The sequence below is a fragment of the Chiloscyllium punctatum genome, chromosome 12 (genome assembly GCF_047496795.1).
Source record: "Chiloscyllium punctatum isolate Juve2018m chromosome 12, sChiPun1.3, whole genome shotgun sequence".
Taxonomy (NCBI): domain Eukaryota; kingdom Metazoa; phylum Chordata; class Chondrichthyes; order Orectolobiformes; family Hemiscylliidae; genus Chiloscyllium; species Chiloscyllium punctatum.
The window spans coordinates 23,753,127-23,766,421 of record NC_092750.1 but is presented as its reverse complement, the minus strand read 5'-3'; the positions used below and the strand labels follow the sequence as shown (position 1 = coordinate 23,766,421).

General features: G+C 40.5%; 1 protein-coding gene across 3 annotated transcripts in view; it reads right to left on the bottom strand.

Moving 5' to 3' along the window:
• Positions 1 to 13,295, bottom strand: part of iars1 (isoleucyl-tRNA synthetase 1) — a 206,698-nt gene that overhangs the window by 97,292 nt on the left and 96,111 nt on the right. For all 3 annotated transcript variants that reach the window (XM_072582128.1, XM_072582130.1, XM_072582129.1), the window contains exons 14-17: positions 11,803 to 11,929; positions 6,439 to 6,512; positions 3,840 to 4,034; positions 32 to 118 (exon numbers count right to left, since the gene is read on the bottom strand). In XM_072582128.1, coding sequence (XP_072438229.1) covers positions 32 to 118; positions 3,840 to 4,034; positions 6,439 to 6,512; positions 11,803 to 11,929 — 483 coding nt within the window. The remainder of the gene's footprint in view (positions 1 to 31; positions 119 to 3,839; positions 4,035 to 6,438; positions 6,513 to 11,802; positions 11,930 to 13,295) is intronic.

Genomic DNA, 13,295 nt, shown 5'->3' with positions numbered 1-13,295 from the left:
TGACATGGAAAGAAGTTAAACAAGGTCATACCTTGCCAGTACTAGACCATTGACTATTACATTCCTGAAAGGTGGCTTGCCAAACAGAGCAGTAGACAGTACCAGTAGGGTATAAAACCTAGAGAAATGATTTATGCAGTTAGAAGGTCTGAGCATTTTTTTCTGTTACATTATTGGTTTCTGATTAAAAGAACATCAGTGTCTTACAGTCATATCCTACAATACAATATTTCACTAAATGAACTACATTTCTTCTTTGATATAAGAGAAGCAGAAGAAGACTGTTTGACCTTTGAGCCCCTCACAATCAATAAATTCATGGGTCATTTCTTACCCACACTATTATTTTAATCCCCTTATTTGTCAAAGATCTATTAATCTCTGAACAGAATATACTCAACAGCCATTTGAGAAGAAAAAAAAATCTGCGATAATTTAAGAAATTGCATGTAATTTCAGTCATAGAGTCACAGAGATGTACAGCATGGAAACAGAACCTTCGGTCCAACCTGTCCATGCCGACCAGATACCCCAACCCAATCTAGTCCCACCTGCCAGCACCCGGCCCATATCCCTCCAAACCCTTCCTATTTATATACCCATCCAAATGCCTCTTAAATGTTGCAATTGTACCAGCCTCCACCACTTCCTCTGGCAGCTCATTCCATACACATACCACCCTCTGTGTGAAATAGTTGCCCCTTAGGTCTCTTTTATATCTTTCCCCTCTCACCCTAGTTCTGGACTTCCCCACCCCAGGGAAAAGACTTTGTCTATTTACCCTATCCATGCACCTCATAATTTTGTAAACCTCCATAAGCTCCCCCTCAGCCTCCGACGCTCCAGGGAAAACAGCCCCAGCCTGTTCAGCCTCTCCCTATAGCTCAAATCCTCCAACCCTGGCAACATCCTTGTAAGTCTTTTCTGAACCCTTTCAAGTTTCACAACATCTTTCCAATAGGAAGGAGACCAGAACTGCACGCAATATGCCAACAGTGGCCCAACCAATGTCGTGTACAGCCGCAACATGACCTCCCAACTCCTGTACTCAATACCCTGACCAATAAAAGAAAGCATACCAAACGCTGCCTTCGTTATCCGATCTACCTGCGACTCCAGTTTCAAGGAGCTATGAACCTGCACTCCAAGGTCTGTTTGTTCAGCAACACTCCCTAGGACCTTACCATTGAGTGCATACAGGTAAAAACAATGACTGCAGATGCTGGAAACCAGATTCTGGATGAGTGGTGTTGGAAGAGCTGCAGTTCAGGCAGCATCCAAGGAGCTTCGAAATCAACGTTTCACATCAGGAATAAAGGCAGTGAGCCTGAAGCGTGGAGAGATAAGCTAGAGGAGGGTGGGGTGGGGAGAAATTAGCATAGAGTACAATGGAGGAGTGGAGGAGGGGATGAAGGCGATAGGTCAGGGAGGAGTGGATAGGTGGAAAAGAAGATAGGCAGGTAGGTCAAGTCCGGACAAGTCATGGGGACAGTGCTGAGCTGGAAGTTTAGAACTAGGGTGAGGTGGGGGGAAGGGGAAATGAGGAAACTGTTGAAGTCCACATTGATGCCCTGGGGTTGAAGTGTTCCGAGGCGGAAGATGAGGCGTTCTTCCTCCAGGCGTCTGGTGGTGAGGGAGCGGCGGTGAAGGAGGCCCAGTACCTTCATTTCCTCGGCAGAGTGGGAGGGGGAGTTGAAATGTTGGGCCATGGGGCGGTGTGGTTGATTGGTGCGGGTGTCCCGGAGATGTTCCCTAAAGCGCTCTGCTAGGAGGCGCCCAGTCTCCCCAATGTAGAGGAGACTGCATCGGGAGCAACGGATACAATAATTGATATTAGTGGATGTGCAAGTGAAACTTTGATGGATATGAAAGGCTCCTTTAGGGCCTTGGATAGAGGTGAGCGAGGAGGTGTGAGCACAGGTTTTACAGTTCCTGTGGTGGCAGGGGAAAGTGCCAGGATGGAAAGGTGGGTTGTAGGGGGGGGGCATGGACCTGACCAGGTAGTCACGGAGGGAACGGTCTTTGCAGAAGGCGGAAAGGGGTGGGGAGGGAAATATATCCCTGGTGGTGGGGTCTGTTTGAAGGTGGCGGAAATGTAGGCGGATGATTTGGTTTATACGTCCTGCTAAGATTTACTTTCCCAAAATGCAGCACCTCGCATTTATCTGAATGCCTCTCCATCTGCCACTTCTCAACCCATTGGCCCATCTGGTCAAGATCCTGTTGTAACCTGAGGTAACCCTCTTTACTGTCCACTACACTTCCAATTTTGGTGTCATCTGCAAACTTACTAACTGTACTTCTTATGCTCGCATCCAAATCATTTATGTAAATGACAAAAAGTAGAGGGCCCAGCACAGATCCTTGTTGCACTCCACTGGTCACAGGCCTCCAGTCTGAAAAACAACCCTCCATCACCACCCTCTGGGTTCTACCTTTGAGCCAGTTCTGTATCCAAATGGCTAGTTCTCCCTGCAGTCCATGAGACCTAACCTTGCTAATCAGTCTCCCATGGGGAACCTTGTTGAATGCCTTACTGAAGTCCATATAGATCACATCTACCACTCTGCCCTCATCAATCCTCTTTGTTCCTTTGTCAGTTCAGAAATGCTCCTGATGTATGGTAGTGTGGCTAGTCCTTTGGGTTGCGGCATGTCCTCGTTCCGTTGTCCCTCCCTTAGGCATCTGTTGATGAAATTGCGAGGGTATCCGTTTTTGGCGAATACCTTGTACAGGTGTTCCTCTTCCTCTTTTTGTAGTTCTGGTGTGCTGCAGTGTGTTGTGGCCCTTTTGAATAGTGTCCTGATGCAACTTCGTTTGTGTGTGTTGGGGTGGTTGCTTTCATAGTTTAGGACTTGGTCTGTGTGTGTGGCTTTCCTGTAAACCTTTGTGGTGAATTCTCCGTTTGGTGTTCTCTGTTCCATCACGTCTAGGAATGGGAGTTGGTTGTCCCTTTCTTCCTCCCTAGTGAATCGGATTCCTGTGAGTGTGGCATTGATGATATATATAGCATTTCTGAACTGACAGCCAGACTACTGCGACCACTAGGACTCATAACAGCAGACAAACCAACAGCCACGCTCAGACAACAACTCACCAGGACAAAGGACCCGATACCCAACATGAGCAAAACTAATGTAGTGTACAAAATCCCATGCAAGGACTGCACAAAACACTACATCGGGCAAACAGGAAGACAGTTAACGATCCGTATACACGAACACCAACTCGCCACGAAACGACACGACCAGCTATCCTTAGTAGCCACACACACAGACGACAAGCAACATGAATTCGACTGGGACAACACTACCATTATAGGGCAAGCCAAACAGAGAACAGCCAGGGAATTCCTAGAGGCATGGCACTCATCCACAGATTCTATCAACAAACACATCGACCTGGACCCAATATACCGGCCACTACAGCGGACAGCTCGAGCTGACAACCAGAAGCGGCAGAGACAGGCCACTATAAATGCCAGAGGAAACAGCACAGAGGTGCTTCACAGGAGGCTCCCAAGCACTGAGGATGTCACCTAGACAGGGGACGAAACGTTTGCAAGACAAATTCCCAGCTCCGTGAACAGTACTTTCATGGTAGTGCAGAAAAAACTTAACCCAGGCTTACATGGCCTGGAAATGTGATTTACAGTAACTGGTCACAAGAGGAGAAAAATGGTCTATTCTCGCCCTTGGACAATTCACCAAAGGTCATGAAATTTCAAATTTGAGGTAACTGTTAGTTTCAATCGTACTGTATCCATTTGAATGGTGTAAATTTATGGAATTAATCACAAAACAACAACTGAATTGCTACTGTAGCAATTATTTCTTTACCATCCTCTTGTTTGGTCAATTCCTTCAGCAATGAAGTCTGCTGGAAAGGTGTCTTCAAACTCTCTTCTGTTTTCGAAAGGGTAGTGGACCTGAGCATATGGCATACTTCCACTTTCAAACCAGCAATCAAAGACCTCAGAAACCCGTTTCAGAACACCTTTTCCACAGTGTGATGGGATTGTGATGTTATCCACACTGGAACATAAAGTATAATGATCAATGTATCAATGAAAAGTTTGAAAAGGCAATTAACAATAAGCAAGTGTTGCACTCTGCAGGAAGCACATTTATGACCATAAACACCATACATTTTCTGTATCCCAACAATGACTGTTCATTTAAAGTGCTTCATTAGCTGTAACGTACTGTGGGATATCCTGAGGCAAAAGAAAGGCGATACAAATAAAACATATCATTTCTGCATTACAAATAATTTTCCGTGTTTTGAAAGATATAGAAAATATACTAAGGTATGGTTCTACAAGTGGTAGCATACCTTCATTATCTGAGCCCAAGCATTCACTCTGAATACATGGACACAGAATATACATAGAACATTCAATAAGCTATTTCACCAACTACAGTAATATAGCAAAGCCAAAGGCGAAGCTTACGGAGTGTTTTTTAAATATGTTTCAAAACAATTAATATGCAATGCTATTCCTGCTTCCTGTTCCAAGAGCTTGGATATACGTTACGATCCTCAAATTATGGGGTTGGCAGTTACCATCTCGTCTGGGTATTGAAGACAGAATCCTCATGATCTGCATGGTTCAGCAACAATAATGTAACATGTCTGTAATTTCTCCTTCAATATTATCACTCAACAATTAGGCAATAGAGTAATTTTACTTAGATTCACAAATAATGCTGATGCGACAACGATTTTTAATCTGCAGCTTACACATAAAATTGTATTTTGCACATTTTTCCAACTTGCATTTTTATCCAGAGAAAATGTTGGACATGGAAGAGAAAGTTATGATAGCTTGTTTCTCCACAGATACATGTTGAGTTTATATTATTTTGTCTGTTTGTTATGATAGTCTAATGTATATCACCACCTAATTATTGTATGAGCAAGACATGACTCAAACAGGTGAGTGCCACAACGTGTTTTGTTACCACTCAATCTTGCACAACATCATACATTTGAAATGAAGGCCACAGATTTTGTAATGGCAGGGAGAACTGATGTGATTTAGTTCCAATTTTCCAGACATGCTTCTCTCCTTGTTTGTACATATCTAGCGTGATTACCTACATTCACAAGTACAGTAGAAAATGCCTATGTAAAAATACTATGAATAACCATGAAGAGGTTGTTCTGTGGGTGTAGGATGATATGGCAAGATGAAATTTCAAGTAAAAAAAAAAGGAGTGATTTGGAGATAGAAATGAAGGAGAAGCAATGTTATAAGGCAAGATAGGAAAATAAAATTAAGGCCACCATCAAATCCGTCATGATTTTCATAAATGGCAGAGCAGATCAATGTGCCAATGGCCTACTACTATTCTTATGATCTTGGCATTCTGAAAGGGCAATTTACACCATGGTTTGATGGATTCTATCTTCACACCAGTATTTTGCTATATCTAACAGTTCAAGTGGATTGTTTTATCTGCAAATAAATCTATTTACATTAATCTGTGCAAAACAAGATTGCAATTTTCTGTTTCAAGCAAAGATATGGTGCACAACCCAAGTAACATCCAGTAGTAGATATAATGATTATTGGACAATTGCTTATGCCCTAACATTTGATATATTCAAAGTTTGATATAAAATTGCTGTTGCTGGCTATTCTATTTACAGCACATAGTTTGAGGTCTAATCAAATTAGAAAGCCAAAATCAATGTATAAAGTACGAACTTCTTCAGATGATACATGGTAATTTGTGAACTGAAGACAATATTGCACTTAGACAGTTCTTTTCATCAACTTTCCAGTGTAATTTACAATTCAGAAATTACTTTGAAATTCAGTCACTACAGGGAAATATGGCAGTCAATTAGCACACAAGGAACAACAAGAAGCAATGTAATAACAATTAAACAGTTTATCCTTTTGATGTTGCTGGAGGAATAATTATTTGTACAACACGAGGGATCACTGCCCTGCTCATCATCAAAATAGTGCCATGGGATATCTTGCTTTCATTTGAGGGTAAGGATTATGGTGAGGATAACTGTTTGAAGCCTGTTCCAAACAATGCTATGACCGATACATCAGCAGATCCTCAAGCTCCTGCTTATTTTCTGTTCCACAAGCCTTCAAACCTCTGAGTGTATCTTAAACCTACAAATCTCTGACTCAGCAGCGACAGTGCTACAAGCTCAATCATGGAGAACATGACTTGTGCTCCTGACTCTGGACTGGGACTTCAATTCTCAACTTTTGACTGAGCCAAGAGTGCATTCAATCTGGTCAGACAACACGTCATACTAATCCAATTACAATTTGATACTACTAACCAAAGTTCACCTCAACACATTTATGTTTTGGAGTCCAAGTTAACCATCTGATTAGGCAAATGAAAAAAAGCATAACAAAATTAACAAACATCTATAATATACACATTTAAAAAGAAGCGTCACCTTTCACGATGAAGGTCTTCAACTTTAATTCCACTCAGCTCCTCCAATTCTGCCACTGATCCCACACATACCACCTGACAAAAGAATAATATTTTTCTTGACAGAGCATTCCTGTACACCAAAAATATTATGACAATAATCAACAGAAGCAATTTGAATGAAGCAATTCTGACTAAGTATAATCGCACAGAATGGCAACAAGCAGGGAAACCCAGTTGGCATATAATCCAGATATAAACTTTATGGTAAGATGCATCAATATAATACAAACGACATTCATCAATTTGTTTTTTCTTACCTCAGAAACTATCATATGCAGGAATATGTAAATGAATCATTCATCTTTATATTCTCTTTGCTTTATTATGGTGAGTGCACAACAATCTTTGACTTGAATAGAGAACTCACTTGGGTGCTAGCAATAGCCAATGTTCAAAATATATATAGACATACTGTTGAAATACAACCAACTGGGTAAAATTATAAAACTTATTATTATGGCATATTGGCAAGGCGCCCAATGACATCTACACTCCTTTCATCTCAACAAGGAAACTCAGCTCGGTGGTCAATCAGAAACATTGCTTTGGAATACCATAGACTTCTATGGCTCCAAATTACTGAATCTACGACAAAAGAATGATTTTGTTCCAATCTTGCAGCTCTAAATTATTGCATCGTTACACATTGTGTTGAATAGTGGCTGTAATTAATTAAAAATATGCTTTAGTTTAGTCCCCAGTGAAATATGTCCCTCTGCAAATTAAAAATAATTTTCAAATTTGAAGCATAAATCTAGCATCTTGATTTGTTGATTAGCACCAGATTAAAGTTTTAATCAGAATTTTGATATATTCTCTGTTCTGGGTGTGGAGACAGGCGTAGGGAGAAACAAAGTGAAAAGGCAAAATTACAAAAGACAATTTCACCAGCTAAATCAGAAAAATATGGCAAGCAGAGCAGTTTCTGTAAATGTTCCACTCTGCAGTGGGCATGAAAGATTTTTTTCAGTTGTGGCCCTCTGACTGTCGGGATTTAGCTTCAGGCTGCTCAAGGTTTTATTTTGGGAGTTTTTTTCACAGATTACATCGAGAATTTCATGATATCACCTTGAGCTAGATTGCAATTCAGATTCAACAGTAAACAGTCAGGATTCTAGTGCAGTTCATGTAAAGAACACACATGCAAATATCACGCCTCACTGGGTAGTGCACTACAAATCAAGCTCAGCTATTTCGGAGTCATCGCAAAAGTCAAAAATGTTATCAAATTATGCAAAATTCCTCAATTTACTTGTAATTTTGACCCAGTTCTTTTTAAATGAAAGCATAGACCAGGTTTTTGTTCTTAACAAGAATGACCATTTATTAAAAATAAATCAATTTCAGCTGCTGGTAAAACTGACAGCATAGAACTCTACTGGTTAAAACTCTAAACCCCTTGAAAATCTTCCCCTACACATACACAGTCAGACGGAAAAAAAAGATATCCTGAGTGGCAGGGAAAACTGAGATGACAGTTTAATTGTCTCTATCCACGGGGTTCACTGAGACAATTTTTTCCAGTCACCAGGCTTTCTACTCTTCAATCTCTCTTCTCTAGGCATTTCCCATTTGCAGGAAGCACAGAGCAACAGGTTCATAACTTCTAAAGTCGCTGACTTATTGGTTAAAAGCCACAGCTTACAGCAACTGATGAGGAAAGGTTGACTCAACATCCCTCAAGGATTTGGTGGTTTTTACTCCAGAGAGAAGAACCTTCTTCTGGAGGTCTTAAGGCTTTTGGTTATATTGCTCATTTCCACAAGCTGTCCAGCTATCTGAGAGTCAATTACATCATTATTGACAGGCAGAAGGTCTTTGTCATCAACAACTAAACATCCTTCCATACTCCAATCAGGTCCATGGCAGGTACCATCTCCCTGGCCCTTCACTCATCTCTGGAACATCTAGATATCAAGCATACTTCTATCAGGCTCCTACTTATTGACTACAGCCCTGCCTTCAACACCATAATTACAAACAACTTATCTCCAAATTCTCCCGCCTGTCACTGGATCCTTGGCTTCCTGATCCATAGGCTGCAATCAGTAAGAATTGGTGACAACACCTCCTCCATGATAATCCTCAAGACCAGTGCCCACAAACCTACATACTTAGCACCCAACTATACTCCTTATACTCACAAATGAGTTGCCAAATTCCACCCCAACTCCATTTACAAGCTTGCTGATGGCACCACTATTGTAGGTTGGATCTCAAACAAGGACGAGACTTCAGGAAGCAGATTGGAGCACATGCCCTGTCTGCATCAATAGAACAGAGGTTGAGATGGTCAAGAGCATCAAGTTCCTGGGAGGGATGATCGCTAACAATTTGTCCTTGTCCACGTGACAGTCAGGAAGGCGCAATAATGCCTCTACTTCCTCGGGAGGCTAAGAAATTCAGCATGCCCACAAAATCTCTTACTAATTTTTATAGTTGCATCATAGAAGGCATCATACCTGGATGCATCACAGAATGGTAGGCCAACTGTTCTTCCCAAGACCGTAAGAAACTACAGAGTTGTGAATGCAGCCAAGTCATCATGCCAACCAGCTTTCCATCCACTGACTCCATCTACACTTCCTGCTGCCTTGGGAAAGCAACCAACACAATCAAAGACCCGTCCCACCTTGGTTATACTCTCTTCCACCCTCTACCATCAGGCAGAAGCCAAACAAGTTTGAATACATGTACAAGCAGATTCAAGAACAGCTTCTTGCCCACTGTTATCAGACTTTTGAATAGGCTTCTCAAATATTAATTTTGTTCTCTCTCTGCCCCTTCTCTGCAGCTGTAACACAATACTCTGTATTCTGTTCTGTGATGCACTTTGTATGCTATGATCTGCCTATATCGCACACAAAACAACAGTTTTCACTGTATCTCAGTCTATGCGACAAAAATAAATCAAACTTAAACAACTACCTGCTGTTGGCCAAATCTCCCATCGTATAAATTCCACAGCTGCAACTTGCTTGCATTAGCCTTCAACCCACTGCTTGCATGAACAGCAATGTAAACAACACTTCCATTAAGTGTCAGTAACCTGCAAGTGCTGTGATTGCTTAAACAATCCTTGTTTTTTTAAAAAAATACATTCCCTGTCCCATTTCAACCCACATCGAGAAGTATACAAAAATAACAACAGATGATTATTACACAAATTAGGTGCAGAAGAAAGCCAATTGACCTCTTTTGCCTACACTGTTATCATGTACAATCATGGCTCCTGCCATCCTGAACATGACCTATTTATACCAATCCTCAACTTTCTATTAGCGAACCAACCTTTTATCCTTGCTGACAGATTACACCAATATCACAAACACTTAGGTTGTAAAAACCTTGATGTGGTACCTTGTCAAGTACCTTCTGGCAATCCCTACTGGGTCTCCTTTATCTACGCTGTTTGTTACATACTCAAACAAGTCTAATAAATTACTTAAACATGATTTGCTATTTACAAAATCATCATGACTCTAATTGACCTCAAGATTTTTCAAGTGTTCTGTTAGTATTAATGACTTGGAGGAAGGAAGTGAATACTCTATCGCCAAATTTGCAGACAACCAAAAATAGGAGGAAAGGTAGATTATGAGAGAGGGGGATACAGTTCACAGTGTGATAGGTTAGATAAGTGGGCAAAAAGTTGGCAAATGGATTATAATGTGGGAAAATGTGAAGTTGCTTATTTTGGAAAGGAGAACAAAAGGACAGAATATTATTTAAATGAAGAAAAAATGCAGGAAGCTGCAAACACAAAGGGACTTAAGGATACTTGTGCACAAAATACAGAAAGCTAACACATAGGTGCAGCAGGCAACGAGCAAGGCTAATGCAATGCTGGCCTTATTTCAAGAGAGTTGGAGTGTAAGATTAGGGAAGTCTTACTGCAACTGTACAAGGTGCTGGTGTGACTCCATCTAGTGTATGGTGAGCAATTATGATTCCCTTTGTTGAAGACATCATTTCACTGGCAGCAGTTTAAAGAAGGCTCCTTCGGATAATTTCTGGTAAGGAGTTAAAAATCACACAACACCAGGTTTATTTGGAAGCACCGGCTTTCGGAGCACTGCTCCTTCATCAGATAGTTGTGGAGTATAAGATCATAAGACACAGAATTTATAGCAAAAATTTACAGTGTGATGTAACTGAAATTATATATTGAAAAAGACCTGGATTGTTTGTTAAGTCTCTCATCTTTTAGAATGAACATGTTGGTTTCAGTTCTTTCATATGTAAATTGCAGAACTTCTCTTTTAAAAAAAATTACATTCCCAAGTGAACTTGGTGTCATGTCGGCCTAAATAATGCATTTAAGGTGTGAGCTGCCCTGGTATGGAAGCACCATTTTACGAGCAAAGGCTGAATAGGTTGGAACTCTCGTCTCGAGAGTTTAGAAGAATGAGAGCTGATCTGATTGAAACATATCAGAATCATAAGGGTCTTCACAGGGTAAATGCTGAGAGGATGTTTCCACTCAAAGGAGAATCTAGGTCCAGAGTGCATGGTCTCAGAATAAAGAGGCACCAATTTAAGATCAAGATGAGGAGGAATTTCTTCGCTCAAAAGGTCGAGAGTCTATGGAACGTCTTGACACAGAGAGCTGTTGGACAAGTTCTTTGTGCATTTTAAAGCTGAGTTAGATAGATTCTTAAAGAATAAGAGAATCAAAGATAATGTGGAAAGGACAGGGAAGTGGACTTGAACAAAGTCATTGGATCAGCCATGATCACATTGAATGATGGAGCAGGCTTGAGAGGCTGAATAGCCTGCTCTTTTTCCTATTTTTTAATGGTCTTACGGTAACCTGTCTGAATATTTTACATCATTCAGGAGATTACATGGTTGCAGCAGGGTATTCTTTTGGGATAATTTGCATCAAATCTATCCCCATTTTTATTTTCAATGTTGGTATTGCCAAGTCAGACGTTACTAGTTTCCAACAGGACAGACAGGTCCACTTAGCCTTTAATAATATAACATCAGCAGCTGCCTGAAAATTGCACAATGAGGATTCCCCTACTTACTTCCCTCCCCTTTATAAAAAAAAAAGATGCTGCTATATAGCTACACAGGGTCACCTAAATTAGAAACTGAAGATGGGGTAAAGAGAAAAGAAGGGTTACTTGCATACAACACTTATGCATACTGCTATCAAAATCAGACTTCAGCTTGGTCAAATTGACATGATCATCAGGAAATTTGCAGTTACAATTCATTTATTTTAAAGTACCTTAGAAACATGTTAAGATCACTGGGAACTTATTTTTTTGTTTTCTTCAGGTATATGATTATGGTGGTTCACTTAATTACTCACCTCCTCAAAGTCTTCACTAACCCATAAAGGGATGGGAGTTCCCCAGTACCTATTCCGAGAAATCGCCCAATCACGTGCATCCTTCAACCAATTTCCAAACCTCTTTTCTCTGACAAATTCTGGTACCCTATACGAAGAAATGGTGAAAGCAGATTAAATGATTCAATTAGGGTAATAGAAGCATTTCTCAGTTAAATCAATTGAAGTTGAATACTTTCTATAGCCCTGAGCCATAATTGTTTGAACTCAGTGCAATGATGATTTTTGGTGATGAACACATTATAAGCAAGATTATATTCCCACTTCTCCAACGGTAAATTGTACCACTGTTTTTTGAAAAATAACAGACTGCAGTGAACATAACTGAAGTAAAAACTCATGGCAACGTGGTATTACTTGGGTTTCAACCTGTTTAAAATAGAAATTTGAAGATTAAACTGATGGGGAGAAACAAGCACAAAGTCAAGCAGATAGTCAAGTCTACACAATAGCGGATAAGCAATAAGAATTTGAATCCAAAACTCAATTCCTCAGGGAACAGCACCATTCTCTTTGGACAGAGATTTTATGAACTAACATAGAAGCCAAATGTTTTTGGTTTTTGACTATTTTGTAACTCAATTCTAGTTCTGAATTACCATTGGATTTGAACATGGTGTCAACAGACACATTGTGACCACTAAGCACCAGATTCAGAACACAATGGTTCAATGATTTGACAAAAATAAGTCGTTGTTGGTTGTTTAAGGCAATTGCATGTAACAGTTCATTTCTGTCACTTTCCAATTTGTAAATCCATGACTCGAGGCACTGTCAGAACTATGCCAATTAATCTTTGTATTTGAAAAATCTTTTTCCTTATTCTGAAGCAGTCCTTCAAGATCGATGACTACTTGTTTCACTCAGGTTCATAGAACATACAACATTACAGCGCAGTAAAGGCCTTGATGTTGCGCTGACCTATGGAACCAATGTAAAGCCTATCTATCCTACACTATTCCATTTTCATCCATATGTTTATCCAATGACCATTTAAATGCCCTTAAAGTTGGGAGTCTACCACTGTTGCAGGCAGGGCACTCCACGCCCCTACTACCCTCTGAGAAGAGAAACTACCTCTGACATCTGTCCTATATCTATCACCCCTCAATTTAAAGCTCTTTCTTGCCACACTAGTCCAAGCCTGTATGCTGTGCTAGGACAGTAAAGTGAGTCCAATATGTAATTTACAGAGTCTGTCACATGTAGGGCAGGTGGTGCTTCAAAGATTGGATAGATGAGATAGTTCAAGACTTGTGAATTCCCTTCAATTGTTCAACTGTGCCCCTGCATGGGAAAAAGTAGTAGGAAAACTAACAGGACTAAAATTCTGATAGGTCCCCTGAACAAGAACGTTGCATTGTAGTCCAGTAAAATTCAGAACTCCTTCGATACTGACGGATTGGAAAGTGCCAATGCAACACTGTTATTCAAAAAGGGAAAGAGTTTGTGAG